We start from the raw sequence: 17,605 nt of genomic DNA, 5'->3' as shown, positions 1-17,605 counted from the left end.
CCCACCAGGGAAGCCATAGACCCCACCTGGCAGCTCCTACACTCATGTTCTCAGCAATGGCACCAAGCAGTGGACAATAAAAGAGTGCTGGTCTATGCTCATTAAAATACATTCATTTTACATGTTGAAAACAAGTTACTACTTTTTCACATGAGCCTTATTTACAAGTATTTAAAAAGCAGAATGGAAATTTTAAAAGTAGCATACTAAAAATATCTCTCAAGATAATTATGCCACATAAAATGCAATCATACCTGATTATAATGTGTTTCACAATATGCCAATCCCTTCCTCTCATAGTGACGGTGGCCTAGGAATGGTTTTTCACACTTTGCACAAACAAAATGCTAAAAAGGAGAAAGAAGTGCCGGTTATCTTTATTTTTCTGTTATTGTATTGAAGACTTTCTGTAATTGCATCAAAAGTATATATCCATATACTATATTTTGTTGTTTGGGGCATATTATTAGCTTTTTCTTCATGATTCCTGTGTAGAGACCTTAATTGGTCATTACCCCTCTCCCACTACACTGACAATTCATTTTCAATTCCAATTTCCTTCTACGATCTGTTGAAAGATATGATGCATTTGGGATTCTGTCTTGTGTGAGAACAGAGATGACCACTTGAAGAATCACACTTAAAGGTAAGCAACTTCTTCTTCTTAACATACTACACTGGAGAATGCTATATTTATTCTTTTGGGAAAATCTCCTTCTTATTCTTCAATCCTTTCCTTCAGTCATATATGCCTAAATAGACATTACATTGTTGTACCCTTACAACAATGTTGTTCTAGCTTAACTTATTTAATGTGGTTATTTCTAATCATTCCATTTTTGTTGTGACTGTAAATGATCCTGAAAGCCACTTTAATGCCAGGTAGCCACTGAAGCGACAGATGTTTGTTTTGCTGCTTATAATAATAAATGCAGCCAGCTCCCTCCCACAAGCAGGTCAGGCTACAAGGAACAAAAGCAGAGACCCCACAGGAACTGGTCACAGTTCGTCACTGTAGTGTCCCATGGTAGCTGAAGGGACTGGTCACAACATCCTGGAGCACCTTGCTTGTTAGCAGCCCAGGCCTCCATTGTTCTGGCTTTTAAGGTTGGTTTCAGGGGTCAAATGGGGAGTTAAAAGTAGCTGCAACATCATGGTCACATATTCGGTACAGTATCTTGACCTATGCTTTTATTTTGTTTAAAATTAGTTTATTGTTTACAACGTAGAACTCTTTTAAATCGTAAACAAATATGTCAACAAATAAAAAACTACCCAACCAAGGTAAATCAAAGCCTATCTTTGATTTTTGGTTAGGAAATTCAGAGGTGATTGCAACACAGCTATGATGCACTTATTTTACTGCCATTTTTGTCAACATTTGCTGATTTTTCCTTATTCTCTAATAATATTGTGCCACTTAATAAATAATAATGATTTTGATAAAAGTTTAAATATAAACAATGGCCAATACAGGAGAGGGATTAAAATAAATGAATGAAAATAATAAAAAAGGAAAATAAAATTGGAAAATAGTTTGTTTTTTTTCGTGTCAGGAGCAACTTCAGAAACTACAAGTCGCTTTTGGTGTGAGAGAATTGGCCGTCTGCAAGGACCTTGACCAGAGGGCACCTAGATATGTTTGATGTTTTCCCGTCCTTGTGGGAGGCTTCTCTCATGTCCTCGCATGGGGAGTTGGAGCTGATAGAAGAAGCTCAAGCCGCTCTCTCCAGATTCAAACTGCTGATCTATTGGTCAGAAGTCCTGCTGGCACAAGGGTATAACTCATTGGGCCACTGGGGGCTCCTGGAAAATAGTAAATAATACATAGTAGAAATGAGAATAAATATAAATGACAAGAAAATACATGTACCTCTACATGCCACTGTTTGCCCATAGCATTCACCACTCGCCCTTCAATCGGCCTCCTGCACGCTCCACAGATGGGCACTCCCATTTTGTCATGGCAAGGCAAACAGTACAGTTCCCCTTTCAGCTCTCGAGCTTCAGCAGTAAGTTCCTTTCTGTCGTAATAGAAATGTGAAGAGACAGCAGGTGTAATATTCTGGGAGTTTTGTGAAAGAGAATAAAGTCTTTAAAATATTATTTGTTTTCTTTTAAAATGTTCCTGTTACCCGCAGTTGGCACAGTTGAAGTGATCAGGATGGTAAGGGTCATTCTTAAAGATGAGAGGCTGTTCCTCAATGATGGCATGGCATTTTTGGCAAATGTATTTACCAAGGCCCCTGGCTTTCTCCCGATTGTGGCAAGGACGGCAGAGGTGTCTAAGAGAGAACAAAAGGAAAATAATAGTAAATGAATGTTTCCTTTTTGTTGTTGTGTGACTTTGAATCATTTCTGAGGTTTGGCGAGGCAAGCCTATCACAAACCTATTATGGGCTTTTCTTGACAGAATTTGTTCAGATGGGATTTGCGAGTGTGTGACTCGCTCAAGGACACCTAGAAGCTTTTCATGGCTAAGCAGGGATCTCAATATCCTAGTCAACACCCAAACCACAACCTCACTTTAAACCTACATTTTTTTCTTTACAAATCCCCCACGGTAGCTTTTGTTTCAGGTTTTATATATCCGAAAGAAAATAACAATTATCAATAAGGAAAATCAATTCTACCTTGTGGAAAATAGGTAATTTACTGTTAGTCAGTTTAGGATTTATCTCTCTCTCTCTTTCTCTCTCAATATATCTTAAATCTCTTCTGTGAAGATCTTTGATGTAAGCCCTGATTATGTGTGATTTCACTCTTGCAAAAAGCATCAGTATTTTCAGAAGGCTATTCTACCAAATGGTAACAAAAGGAAGTGTGAAGATCATCTAATCATGTAACTTGGAACCACAATCTTCTAATATCTTGAACAGATCAAAAACATAGTTATTTTTGGGATGTTATTTGCACATCTTTAGAGATGTTATCACTAACACTATACTTGTGGAAACTTCGGAGTAAAAATAGAATGTGGAACATTCCTCTCTTCAAAAGAATCTTCTTCTACACAAAAACCATTTCACAACTTGGACTGAAGCCTAAATCTAAAGACTATGTTCTGCTTGCATAAGCAAAAGCATGAGGACTCTACAGAACTTTCTATTATAAGTAAAGGTTTCCCCTGACATTAAGTCTAGTCGAGTCCAACTCTGGGGGTGGTGCTCATCTCCATTTCTAAGCCAAAGAGCCAGTGTTGTCTGTAGACACCTCCAAGGTCATGTGGCCAGCATGACTGCATGGAGCACCATTACCTTCCCGCCAAGGCAGTACCTATTGATCTACTCACAGTTTGTTTTCAATCTGCTAGGTTGGCAGAAGCTGGGCCTAACAGTGGGAGCTCACCCCACTCCCTGGATTTGAACCATGAAACTTTCGGTCAGCAAGTTCAGCAGCTCAGCGCTTTAACCCACTGCACTACCAGGGAGCTGTTACATTATAGCATTTTGTAAAGTTGCAAGCTGGGGACTCATTCAGGCCCTAGTTTGATTTTAGATGTACAGTGGGACTTCAACTTTTTTTTTGAGTTTATTGACTTTATTCCCCTCACAAAAGTGGGAAAACCATGCATTTTTTAAAAGGTGATTTTTTTTTTTTATCTAGGAGAAAACGTATCTAGGAGATATTCTTTTCAGGAATCTCTTGGTCCTCCTCAACCTCTGAGGATGCTTGCCATAGATGCAGGCAAAATGTCAGGAGAGAATGCTTCTAGAACATGGCCATATAGCCTGAAAAACCAACAACAACCCAGTGGTTCCAGCCATGAAAGCCTTCGACAATATATTTTCCTTATTGTTTCTGTTTTCTCGTGATCATAAGTAATTGAATCTTTAGTCTCTCTCTAATCCTGCTTGTTACAATGTGCTTCCAAGTACAAATTGACCACTATCTACAGACTCATGTGCTACGAGCAAACATTAAGGGAATATATCGCATGTACACTACAGAGACATATATTTCATATTATATGAAGGAACTCTCAACAGAGGAATGCTCTAAACCAGTTTCTCAAACTGTGCTCCCCCAGATGTTTTGGATTCAGCTCCCACAATCCCACACAGCTGATAAACTAGCTGGGGTTTCTGGGAGTTGATGTCCAAAACACCTGGAGGAGCACAGTTTGAGAAACACAGCTTTAAACTGAAATGATGGAATGGGAAGTGAGATGGGGAAAAGAAAGAATGTTCTGGCTGCAACAACAACCTGACGGACAGATTGGAATACACATTCAGAAAGAAGAAGGCAGAGATAATCTCAAATCCACATAAAACATACAACGACTTCTGAATGAAGAGAAGGAATAAGGTACTCTACATATTTTGACAGTGTAATATATTCAGAGTCACAGTCAAGAAAAACAGTTACACTGCAGCAAAAATAGTTCTGTGGCAGTTTCAAGATGGCATATGTGCTACCACAGATTAAAGCACACTTGGTCAAAATCAGTGCTATTCAAGATTTTCATACACACATATAAATATATAATGGAATATCAGGCAAAAATAAATTATATTCAGAAAGTGTCAACAGTGGCAATTGCATTAGTAACATTTGCCAAACAGAAAAATGAAAGAAAAGCAAACATCTACCTGCCAGCATTCTTCACAAATCCAATGTCGGCCAGTACCTGTTGGCAGATATCACAGCAGAAGCATTCTGGATGCCAACTGTTGTTCATAGCCTTAATCACACGGCCAATAATGAATTCTCCTACAAATTAACAAAGACAAAAGGATATTTAAAAGGGGGTTGATTTAAAATGCTCAAGTGCAGGAGAAAATATATGTGTTGTCTGCTGAGCAAAGGATCTAAACACTTACTTTTCTCTACCCTGGACATTCCACAGATATAGAAATCTCACTTGCCTAGTTTCTAATAGACCTCACAACCTCTGAGGATGCCTGCCATAGATGTGGGTGAAATGTCAGGAGAGAATGCTTATGGAACATGGCCATACAGCCTCGAAAACTCAAAGCAACCCAGTGATTTTGGCCATGAAAGCCCTCGACAATACGTTTACCTTATTTTTCCATGACTGTGATTCTTAATTCTCATGACCACATTCACACTATAAACCAAACATGCTATCTGTTGGAAATGGTGATCTAACTTTGATACAAAGAATTGAGCTATATACCACCCCTCTTGCATTAAAAGGAAGCTTTTAATATTGAAATGCAAATATTGTGGTAGATTCAGAATTTCATTAAAGGGAAACATGTTTTATGTTATTGAATTTGCTGCTGTTATGTTTTTACTCCTATATATGGGGGGAGGTGTTTATAAGTTTTCCTGCAATATATCCTAAAGCACCTTGGCTGGCATTGGGTACTGCAAAGCAATCTAGATACAAAAGAGCCACCATCCACTGCTCTGCTTCAAGTATTCTCAATACCGCTTACAATAGCAGGCTACAAAATATTTTCATCTTATGCTGACAGAAGTAGGAAAGAAAATTCACAAAGAATTTTCGCTAAATCTTCGCTAAATCAAGGCAAACAAAATGCAGCCATTGTTACATATCCTCTCAGGTGCACAAATCCACTAACTGAGAAAAATCCTATTTAGTTATGTCTGGGAAATTATTGGTGAAATTCATAATTTCATTCTGTTGATGTGCTAATATAGGAATTTCCCTGGTTTTGGAAGAAAAAGCATGCCTGTGCTTGACAAATGGAATATAAATTTTCTCACTGTAGTTTGAATCAATGTATTCACCCAAGGGCATAAGAAGAAGGAAACAAACATGCTTATCTCGACTCTGAAAATAAGGATTTCGCCCCCAACCCGCACTTCACTTTAAAATGACAGAAACTTAAAGAGGTTCAAGAACAACTTTGTATCTGCCACCATGGACAGGCCCAATTTAGAATTACAAAAGGATGTGTCCTGATTGCTGCGATATACTGTGGAAGATGTTCATGCATTAGAATTATGAAAAATACTAAAGTATTGACTTTGGGATAATCCATGCCTTCTGTACTGGAACGATCTGAGACTGAAAAGTGTTTAAAATGTAATGACAACATTACTACACATCAGTGAATATTATGTGGTACATTGCCATCATACCACCATGTTTTTGCTTTCTCTTTTATGTTTACAAAACATTGTTCAAAAACTTACCACACTGGTGACAGCAAGGGGCAAAAAGCATCTGGAAATCATGTTCACAGTACTTCCTTCCTTCAAACTGAAAAACAGACACAGCAAACTATTAGGGGAATATAGAGAATAGCCTTTTGATCTCTCACATAAAATAGTGTATAATTCTGAATTGTGAAAAGGATCCAATCCAATCTATTTTTCTATAAAAAGAGCTATATTTGCGTAACAGACATAATAACATAATATTGTAAGACAAAGGGGAATGGTCTCTTGTAGAAATCTTTACACAAGGAAGGAAGTCATATAAGGCCAAATTCTGATGGGATAATTCATAGGACTATGCAAAAAATTGTAAGAGAGTCGAAAGTCGAATGAGATGTTATGAAGACCGTGCAGCGCCATCCCCTGCAAACGAATGAAAACATCCAATACGTAGTTTTCATAAGAAAATAATTTTTAAAAACTTTATTTTTAACCTGCCCTCTCTCCCCGTGAGGAATTTTGTAAGTCCCAGTGAATTAGCTTATTCTTTCAACACAAGCAAACTCTACTAGGCAGGCAAGCAAACTGTTAGGTCACATGCTCTCCTCAGCCTATCAGGGTTGAGGAATAAGAAGGGGGCACTCCTGGCATTTATTTTAAGTTCATTTCCTTTGTGTCGGTGTGTGTCGGGGGGGGGGGGGGTTGTCTAGGATTCATTTTGGGGTTTTTTCCTTTTTTGTTGTTTTATTGTTGTTGTTTTAGTTGTAAAACGTTTTTAAAAAATCCTAAAAATTGGTGGATGAGTGGAACTTTTTGAAAGATCCCTGCTCTTCTGTCACTGAGGAGAAATTCCAGGGGGTACCTCCCTTGGTATTTTTTTTAATTAGGCAAAACTTTAAAAATTCCCTAAAACTTAGTTAATCTTTCTGAAATTTGGGGGAAGTGATGCCCTTGTTATGTTGTGTTGTTGTAGAGAAATTTATGGGGATAGACAGCTCATGTATCGACTCTACTACTCCTTTCCACCAAAAGCCAAGGAAGCTGTAATGGACTGGATGAGGGCAAACAAATTGAAATTTAAATCAGACAAGACAGAGGTAATCCTGGTCAGTTGGAAGGCAGACCAGGGAATAAGGATCCAGCTGTGCTGGATGGGGTCACACTCCTCCTGAAGACATAGGTCCACCATTTGGGGGTGCTCCTGGACTTGGCACTGAATCTCGAGGTCAGATGTTGCTGGTGGCCAGAAGGGTATTTGAATAATTAAAATGGTACCCAGTCCTTGAGAAGCCAGACCTGGCCATGTGGTACACACCTTAGTTATATCCCGTGTGGATTATTGTACCATGCTCTTCATGGAGTTGCTTCTGAAGGGTGCTTTGAAACTTTAGCTGGTCCAAAGAGCTGCAGCCAGTTTGCTAAGAGGGGCTGGCTGCAGGGAGCGGACAACCCCTCCGTGAAGCAGCTCCACTGGCTGCCAGTCTGTTTCCAGGAACAGTTCAAAGTGCCGGTTAAGACTTTTAAAGGCCTAGACAAAGTTCAGGTCCACACTATTTGGCTGACCGCAATCCCTTGTATGAACTTGCCCAGGCCCTGAGATCTTCAGGAGAGGCCCTTCTCTCGGTCCCACCTCCACCTCAAGCTTGGTTGGTGGGTTGGTGGATTTTAATTGTGAATTTTAATACTGTTATGTTTTATTCTGTTTTAATGTTTGCATATTTGTATATTTTAAAGTGTGTGGTCATACTTTTAATGTAAGCCAATTTGAGTCTCCTTCAGAAGTGTTGCTTGTAAAATAAATTCCTAAAAAATCAGTGGATAAGCAAAATGTTCTAAAACTTGGGGGGCTTAGAGTGACCAATGTGTACTACAATTGTATTTATTTATTATTTATTTATTTCCTGTATTTGTATGCCACCTTTCTCAGCCCAACAGGCTACTCAAAGTGGTTTACAGGGCAAAATTCAATGCCCACAACACCATAAATACAATTAAAACATTAACATATCATAAAAGCCACAACAACATCAATAAAGGTGTCTTCTTGTTAAAAATTATAGCAAGTTGCATCCTGATAGCTCTAAAACTGAGGGAGGGAGGAGCCCCATTAGTGTCCCCATTGGCGAAAATGGATGCATAATATAATGAAAAACTAACGAAATTTTAGAAACTCCATAATAGATCTGACACGGACCTCTTGTGAATTTTCCCAAACACTTTAGAATCAAAACGGAAGGCAGGTGAATTTTGTTAAAGACAAACATAGCAGTTTTTTTTTTTAGTTGTACACACCTCTAATAATGCAAAACCTGTGCACAGATCAGCTCATCTTAATGTTTGCTTTGCTGAAACCAGGTTATGAACACCTGTTTTGGTGCTGATAACAGGAAGTGTTTTCTGCTTACTCATCTCTTTCATTCTGTCCTTATTTCCTGAAGACACGCTCCAGGAAATACACATGTAAAGACAGGAATGAGCCTGCCAGAAATCTATACAAAAGGGCAAAAAAGGCTTCTTCCAATAACTGAAATACCTGCTTTGAGTATGTGGTAATATATGGTAAAATGGGTTATTTTCAATTGTGTATGAAATAAACTAGATATCCCTGTTCCATCTTGAAAACAAGGAGAACATTGGGTTTTACACAGAAATACTCAAAGGCACTTACTAGGAAAGGCACTTGCAAAGTAAATATACATAATATTCCATTTTGGGAACATAACTTATTTATCATGCACAACACACATCATACAAGCTTTTCTGGCTTCTTCATCAGGGTGGAGAGAGCTTGTGTTCCTGCAGATGTTGCTGGGCTGCAAATCCTATTATCTATCACAGTAGTTCTCAACCTGTGGGTCCCCAGGTGTTTTGGTCTACAACTCCAAGAAATCCCAACCAGGTTACCAGCTGTTAGGATTTCTGGGAGTTGAAGGCTAAAACATCTGGGGACCCATAGGCTGAGAACCACTGCTCTGTCACCACTGCCATTGTAAGATAAAGCTGGTGAGAATCACAATCCAATAACCCACAATCAGCTATAAGTTGCCTGTCCCCATCCTAAATCACAGTGTGGTGAGCTATCGCTGTACAAAAACAATGGCACTTCTACTTAGCTAGGAAAGATAACACAACAAGGCAATATGAGCAAAACATCTTTAGCCTCAACCAGATTCAAGGCCTCATTGTTTCATTATTAGGAGGAAGGAGAGCCAGACAGACTCTATGGGAAAATACTGAAAATGTAAACACATACTGTTATGTATATTTGGGAAAGCCACATTCTAATCCTCACTCAGCTGTGAAATTCACTAAGTGACCTTGGGCCAGTCTCTTTTTTTCCTCTGGCCAATTTTACAGGGTCATTATGAGACTAAGTAGATAAAATGAGAATTGCCAGTTGAACTCAGTGGAAGTATGGGAACACATAAATATAACAAATAAACATTTGATATATACTGTTGTACAATGTACAATGACAATAACATTAAATTTAAATTTAAATTCTATCACCAGCCTTGCCCTTGGTGTTAATGCAGAGGACCTGGAAAAGACCTTTTTAAAATTTGAGCAAACAGTAAAAAGACTGAGGAGTTTTGGTTTGGGCCCTGTTTATGCCCTTCCAGCTCCATGATTTGCAAAGAGTGTTTAAAGGCCCACCTGTGTTTTGTTGAAACTGGGAACAGAGGTTATCAGGATGTAGCACAATATATAAAAGGCAATGCTTCTTAAAAGATTAGGGGATGGGTTTCAGATAAAATCCAAGTCCAAACAACTGAGGCCAAATTAAGATAAATGATTATCTGGAGAAGCAACTTAATTAGCAGCTGTTGTAAGAAATGTTCTGACACTGGAAATAGGGAATTCTCCATTGGAAACAGGAAATACCCAACGTTGCAAAGAAGTCATTGTCAAGTCTAGAACATTTCTAGGCTTGAGAAATTATTGTAGAGTAAATGCAGGCATAGAAAAAACATGTACTTCTTTAAAAACAGAATGCCTGTTTAAAATGTAATGTGGCCTGTGTTTTACTGATTGTTAACATCACCTCTGTTCCAAATAGCAGCTTATCATTTAACTCTGCAGCACTTCGGGCTGCAGAGTTAGGCTGCAGCTATGTTGTCTAGGCTATGTTGACCGATATTTGAACAGCATAGTGTCTCACTCTCTTAAATCCCAGAGCAATGTTGGGCATCCCAGGCATCTCCTAATGGTGTGCCAATGTTCCCTTAACTTTCTAGGGTATGAACACCAAACATTAATTGGCATGTTTTAGTGTTGTGTTTCACTTCTGTCCTGGACACTTCGGCACCAACACTACTAATTTAAGTAATCTGTTATCAGTACACGTCTGTGTACTGCAGTGTACTAGGTCAAGGGAGAGGGAGGCAGATGACCACCTCTACATGTAGCCATATGCAGAGCTTGGGAAAATGAGATTTTCTTACATTTGCCAGTTTCTTTTCATACAGACTAAGGGATTTGGGAATCTGTGGCTCAAAAAAGATTCTTTCCAAGCACTGGCAGTGTGAGTTACATTGAATAAAGTACTGGATTTGAACCAAGAGATCTAAATTCAAAGCTCTCAGTCATGGACTACACAGAATGACCTCCATCCATACCAGTGTCATAGCTGAACTCATTGTGAGATTATCAGAAAGATAATAGATATGTGTAATATTTTTGGAGAAAGCATGAAAGTACACTTGCAGTACACTTGATAATTTTTTTAAAAAATGTAAGCTATCACTTTACATATAGACTACTTTATTCAGTGATGGACTTCTGGATTTTAAGTTGATTTTTTTTTATGCAGTGGTGTTTGGTATTTAACAATGCTGGTCCAAGAAAATGAATGTTCTGGTGAAAAAAACTCCCTCAAACTCCAGATATATTAGAGAGAACTATGTTCATACTGTAAAGTGGAATCTGGATGGGCTCCATGATGTTATTTTTTCCTATTCTAATTTTCCCTATTGTGGAAGTGGGCCCTGGCATTCAAATCTAGCGCTCAAGGTCTGAGGCTAAACCCAGGTTAAGCACCAACATATATTGTATTTAGTCTTGAGTAAAGAAGAACAATTTCAAAACAGCAACCTCCATGAGACACTGTGGAGACAATTTTGGTGAATGCCTCTCGCCACACACACAAGTGCACTGTGTGACTGTCAGCAGATATGTGTGGATTGTAAACAGAGGAATAATAGCTTTAGGCAACTAACCTCATAGAAGAGTCCCTCTGGAAACTGCTGGAAGCACTGGGCACACACGAAACACTGTTCATGATACAGCTCACCATTGCTGTTCACAATCTTCTCTGCAGGGGCGAAGCCTCCCCGGCATCGCTCACATATGGCATTTGCAAGAGCATTTGCCATGTTGCTGTAACAGAAATGATACCAAGTTATACATGGAAGCATAGCTTTGCTGACCACATTTTGATGTCAAAAGGAACTGCTTCCAATTCAGCAAGAAATTAGTTTGCATCTATTTATTTTAGTGAGAGGGTGATTTTATAGCTTCCTGCCCCCCCCCCCCCCAAAGACCAGTAGCAAATAAAGCTTTGTCTATGAAAACTAGGGCATAAGATTCAAGAAAACCAGCTTCCATGTCAATCAGTCAATTTTCAGGAACCAACTGGGATGTGGTGAAGGGAAGGTAGCCATGGTAATAGAGGTAGTATCCAGTCAAATTTGTGATCATCAGCTCCTGAGCAAGAGAGGAATGAGAAGGAACTGCCATCTTGCCAACTGTCCCCAGACAGCAAGTGCTGTCAGATGAGTTGGCTGAATTGTATCTTTCTCTTACTGAAGAAACTTCTGAGCCCTCTCTGAGAAAACTCAAAAGCTCTTGTACCTTTAATTATCTTATTCCTGTATAGCCTGCTACAACTTCTTTTCCTTTGTGATCTAGAATAATATATTTTTAGGGGGGGGGGGGGAACCACTGAGCAACCAAACTGCATCATTAAATGGAAACTGAGCCTGTTCTCTGCTCTAAGTCCCAGGTAAATGTCTCTTATTCCACATCACCCATATGCAGTTGAACGTTGTCCCCTCTTTCTGGACACTATCACAAGGCTGTAGCATAGAAACCCAAAACTTAGTTCATTTGTGGGAACAAAAAGGACCTGACTTCTAAACCTATCACATGCAGTGAACATCATATGTTGACATGGTCTTCTTAATTCAGTGGAACGTATTGCCAATAAGTTTTTTGTATTTATCAGTGACAAGATTTCTCACTAACCAATGGTAGTCTGGGTGGTGGTGGGTTTTCTTTACCCACAACATCTTTGGAGCTGAAAATACTAGATACTGCACAATGCAACCACGATTTATAACATTACCATAAACCGTGCAGCTGCGGAGCACATATCAAGGTCCATGGACACATTCACATCTTACAGACTGCAAATATGTTGGGCTCCACATGAGGTTTGGTACTGTCTGTATGGTTAATGGAAGTTTGTCCTAACTGAATACCTTCCTAATGTGTTTGATTATAACTGCCACATTCCTGCAGCATTACATAGATATCTGTAGGGTTATTGGGAATGTTGTTGTGTGCCTTCAATTATGACTTATGGTGACCCTAAGGAGTACCTATCATGGAGTTTTCATAGCAAGATTTGCTTTGGCCTTCTTCTGATGCTGAGAGGGTGTTGAAGGCTTCCTAGTGAGTTTCCATGACTGAGCAGGGATTAGTACCTTGGTCTCCAGAGTCATAATCCAACGCTCAGACCACTACATTGTGCTGGCATTCTTATTGGGGGGGGGGGGGGGTTGGTCTTCTGCAGGGGTTCTCAACCTTTGGTCCTCCATGTGTTTTGGACTTCAGCTCTTATAATTCCTAACAGCTGGAAAGCTGGCTGGGATTTCTGGGACTTGAAACCCAAAACACCTGGAGGACCAACGGTTGAGAACCACTGGTACTGCATTTCTAGAAAATGAGATTGAGAAAAGCTAATGTACATGATTTGTTTGAATGGGATCTGGGGGCTGCTTTATGTGTGACACTTGCCTAGTTCCTGCCACTCATCATCCTTACTCTGAGATACAGGCTAAGTTGGAAGGTCTCTTGTACATACCTTTGTTCTGTCTACACCAGGTCTGCACAACTTGCGGCCCTCCAGGTGTTTGGAACTCCAGCTCCCAAAAAACCTAGCCAGCTTGTTCAATATTCAGAAATTCTGGGAGTTGAAGTCAAAAACATATGGAGGGCCACAGGTTGTGCAAACCTGCCCTATATAATAGCGCCTAAGATGTATGCACCTAATAGTGCATATATCTTGCCCACACACCTGTCTTGTGTGTGTGTGGCAGATGGAATGAGTAAATGATTTCTGCACTTTGGCTAGCTGGCATATTGAAGCCTGGAATTCTCCCACATGTCACTATCTAGAATGCAGACATGGTCAGTGGCCCTATGTTAATTAACCAAAATGTCACTTATGACGCAGACCGAAGTCTCTCTGAAATATATCCAGTTTAAATGGTCTTATCTTAAGCAGCTCTTAAGCCCATTTGATTTGGTTTGGACTGTGCTGGCAAGCTAGCTGCATACCCAAGCTTTCCTGAAGAATGCACACATGAGTATCTCTCAGCAGTTAAGGGAATATATCTCTTTACCCCGAGTGAATACACTCCAGCTCTGCAGTTGATGACCAGAAATGCCAGTGTCATTCATGTTCACATTGGGGGGGGGGGGGATATCTATATTTTTCTAGGGGTAGAGAACTCCAAATATGCCAAGGGTGTTGTTGGTTTGAAGGAGTCATTGTGGTCCAGGGCTGCACTACAAAGGTCCGTCCCCCCCACCCCACTGCTCTATTCCTATGAATTTCTGCAATAACAAATCTCTTTCTCTTTATCTGGTTCAAACCCAAACTAATTACAACAGTCACAGGAAGGGCAGCACATAACCTTTTCCAGTAAGACATATACATTTAGCCTGCAAAGATTATGCAATTCCAAAACCTTCATTTGGCTTCTTGCAAATTAAGCTCTGGTCTAAAGCCACAGTATGGTCTATCTATCCATCTTCCCAGCCCACAGTTCAAGCAATTCTTAAACAAAACCAAGCCTCGGAGTGCAATATTTATACCTCTCTCTCTCTCTCTCTCTCTCTCTCTATATATATATATATATCAATGTTTGCACATTTAACTTGATAATGCTATGTATACTTTCCTAAGACATAATCACATAGTGTTCACTGGTACTTATTTAGTTGGCAGTGTGTTCAGAATTACAGCTGTAGCTACCGTTCTCCATATGAGACCAATCTTGCTTGGCATACTATTTTCAAATGGTCAACCACCAAATGCCAATGACAAGTAAACAAACAGCACTCTCCTATTCACATAGGGTTTACTTCTGGGTAAATATAAGAAAGGACAGTGGTGCATGATTATTTTTCATTTCAACTGATGAAATGGAAGATTTACATAAGATTACATTGATGTAACTCAGAAAAAAACATTCATATATCTTTGCTTCTGCAAATAAGTAATTAGCGCTTATAGGTGGAGTGAAAAAGCTGTGCACATGCTTCAAAAGAGGAACCCATTGTGAAAGATCCTGCAAAGCATTTCTACTAGATGCAGAAACAAATAAATGCCTAGAAAAACACAATATTATGATTCAAATGCAATTTCACTGTAAGCATCTTGTTAATGTATGGATTATAATAAATTCTAATTCACCACAATTGGAATAAAAATCAGGATTATAACAGCCATTTGAGAAACAAGCCAACTCTGATGAGGTAAACTTACAATCTTGCATAAAAGTCACATATCTCTTTGTACACTTTAACATCACTGTGCCTACGCTGCAATTTTGACACAGCTCTCTCGCCTTCATTTCCATAGTCATTGTGCCCATTTTGTTGAGCGTATGAGACTTCTTCATTTTCTGGAATTGCATAGGAGTGCCCTCTGCTTTGGGATGCCATCCTCAAAATGCTACAGACAAAATCCAACTGCAAAAGAAAGTGCCTAAGAAGCCACAGTCGGTAGAATAGTATGGAGAAAGAGCAATCCTCAGGACTCAGCTGTGTGTGGTATTGAAACCTTCAAGTGAAGTGTTCAACTGCAGAGCAGTTTGAATGTCATAGTGAGGTTGGAAGAGATTCACTGGAAGCAAAGCAACACATTCCATAGCAAGGTGGTAACACTGACTCGGGCGGAACATATGATCCCTGCTATCTGCCACTCTTAGAGAAGGGTTCTGCTAAGGCAATGTTATTTTGGATACATGGAAACTACAGCATGCTAACTGTCACTGGCAGCTTATTGTGGAAAAACTTACTCCATTGTGACGGCGCTTTGTAGTATATAGATCTCATAAACGTTAACGCCTTTGGAAAGATAATGAGGAAATGGGAACAGGTGGTTCAGAAAAAATGGAAAAAAAGAGTCCCTTTACAGATGATTACACTTGTTTCTGAGATCACCTATCTGGAGTCATAATGATTATTTCTCCCTAGATGACAGAATCGGTATGGTTCAAACCAGTCAAGGGCTGGGTCTGCCTTTTTTCCAATAAACAAGAGCACAACGATTGAGGAAGCGAGAAGATCAATGAACATTCTTCATAGGATGCTTGGGCATGGAGCTCCTGGTCATTGTGTCATCCAAAAAGGAATTCATATGACTGTGTACAGAGTTTAACAGAAGTGCACAAACCATGGCCTGTTTCACAATACACAATTACAGCACTATGATTCCACTTTAATTGTCATTGCTCTATTATCGCATAGAATTCTATGGGTTGGTAGTTGGATGAGGCACTACAGCTCTCTGGAAGAGAATTATAAATGGCTCATGGAATTATGGATCCCAGGTTTCCACAGGATGGAAAGATGGCAACTAAAATTTAATCCTACTGTAATAATTGTGCAGTGGGAAACAGCCCATATTTAAGCACTCCTGTCGCATCTTATAGAAAGGGAAGAATACCCACCAAGTGCACTCCCAGCTGTTCATTCATTTTGGAGGAAGAACCAAAGTGTTCATGCTCCACCCCCATAATCACAATTCCACACTTTTTTTTTTGTCGTGTCAGGAGCAACCACTCCTGTTGTGAGAGAATTGGCCGTCTGCAAGGACATTGCCCAGGGGATGCCTGGATGATTTTTGATGTTTTATCATCCTTGTGGGAGGCTTCTCTCATGTCCACACTGAAGGAGGAGAAGTATGCCATAAAGGAGCTTCCTCTCTGCAGATCTTTCTCCATTCACATACTTGTCACAAGTGTAACCCCGCCCTTTCCTCTTCATACAACGTGTGACAAGTGCTCACATACAGTGTCAGTGTACTTCAAATCTTGAAATTTCTTTACAATCCTTGAATAATCCTTTCTATAGTGGTACTCAACGTAAGTAAAACTGGCATTCGTCGCACATTCGTCCACATGCATAGAAAACTTCCCTGTTCAGAAAGTATTAAATGGAATCAAGGTTGTCCTTTTCAGTGGAACATGTTTCTTTGTTGGCTAGGCAGGTTCATATTGGGAAGCTCATAGAATGTCCTAAGAGAAAGTGGGAAGCTGAATTTTATTTTATGGATGAGGACAGGAATTCAATTTTAGGATGAGGAGAGGCTGTGTTCCATTGAGGGTCAAGGCCAGAGACTAAAGAAGGCCAAAAATGGTAGCATATTTCAGTATACAGCTCTAACTTCCAGAACTAAATCTCAGCATAGACATTTTGATTTTTAGAATTAAAAAAACTGTGTGATATCTGGAAAAACACCAAAGGATGGTACGCAGTGGAAGGGGATGTGGTTAACTATGGGGAGCCTGGGGAACAGATTTGACCTTCATGAAGTCCACAAAGGGCTTGATCTTCCCCATTCCTATCCTAAGTGGAAAGAAAAATACAACATTCCTGTTTTATCTCATATCTGTAAACCAATAGGAACATCTATCTCATCTTCTCTTATCTAGCCATCTGACATGAGACAATGCGGCTATACTTACTTCTGATCAGCTGAATGGCAGCTAATACATTTTAAAACAAAGACTAAAGTGTGTAATCCAGAAGACAAGCAAACATAATTCTAGAAGCCTACATTTATAGCATTTGCTACGGTGCAAGGAATGGATTCTGAATCCTTTTCAAACATATCTCAAAACAGGTAATACCACCTTCCTATTGTCAGTGGCATGGCAATATCCACCTTTCCATAAAGCAAAACTGTCATGTTTGAATTGGGTTTGATTATATACCAGGCTTGAAAAGATAAATGAAATAAGTAAACAGAGACATGAATAGATGTTTGAGTACATACTGGGCTTGCTGATGAAAACAATTACTGGGATCGGTGTGCCACACTAAAAGCTTTCTTGGAACAATTATATGTTTTTAAAATCAAGCTACACCGAATAATAAGTTAACCATGTTAAATTAAAATGAAGTTAGGCATCTGGACTAGCAGTGTACAAGGCATGGAAAATTAACCCTCCTCTGCATCATTTTCCACACTGTAAACATCCAAACTATTTTCCTT

General features: G+C 39.5%; 1 protein-coding gene across 8 annotated transcripts in view; it reads right to left on the bottom strand.

The window, feature by feature from the left end:
• The window catches only part of LIMS1 (LIM zinc finger domain containing 1), a 77,202-nt gene that overhangs the window by 7,368 nt on the left and 52,229 nt on the right, over positions 1-17,605 (bottom strand). For 6 of the 8 annotated variants that reach the window (XM_067466839.1, XM_060769700.2, XM_060769698.2 and 3 more), the window contains 6 exons: positions 11,313-11,472; positions 6,130-6,196; positions 4,593-4,713; positions 2,136-2,285; positions 1,874-2,024; positions 255-347 (listed from right to left, as the gene is read on the bottom strand). In XM_067466839.1, coding sequence (XP_067322940.1) covers positions 255-347; positions 1,874-2,024; positions 2,136-2,285; positions 4,593-4,713; positions 6,130-6,196; positions 11,313-11,468 — 738 coding nt within the window. In that variant the 5' untranslated portion in view covers positions 11,469-11,472. Of the gene's footprint in view, positions 1-254; positions 348-1,873; positions 2,025-2,135; positions 2,286-4,592; positions 4,714-6,129; positions 6,197-11,312; positions 11,473-14,869; positions 15,123-17,605 lie in introns of those variants that run through there. The other 2 variants (XM_060769694.2, XM_060769695.2) reach the window with 2 other exon arrangements.

Source organism: Anolis sagrei, chromosome 3 (genome assembly GCF_037176765.1).
Source record: "Anolis sagrei isolate rAnoSag1 chromosome 3, rAnoSag1.mat, whole genome shotgun sequence".
Lineage (NCBI taxonomy): Eukaryota > Metazoa > Chordata > Lepidosauria > Squamata > Dactyloidae > Anolis > Anolis sagrei.
This window is presented reverse-complemented; position numbering and strand designations above follow the sequence as displayed.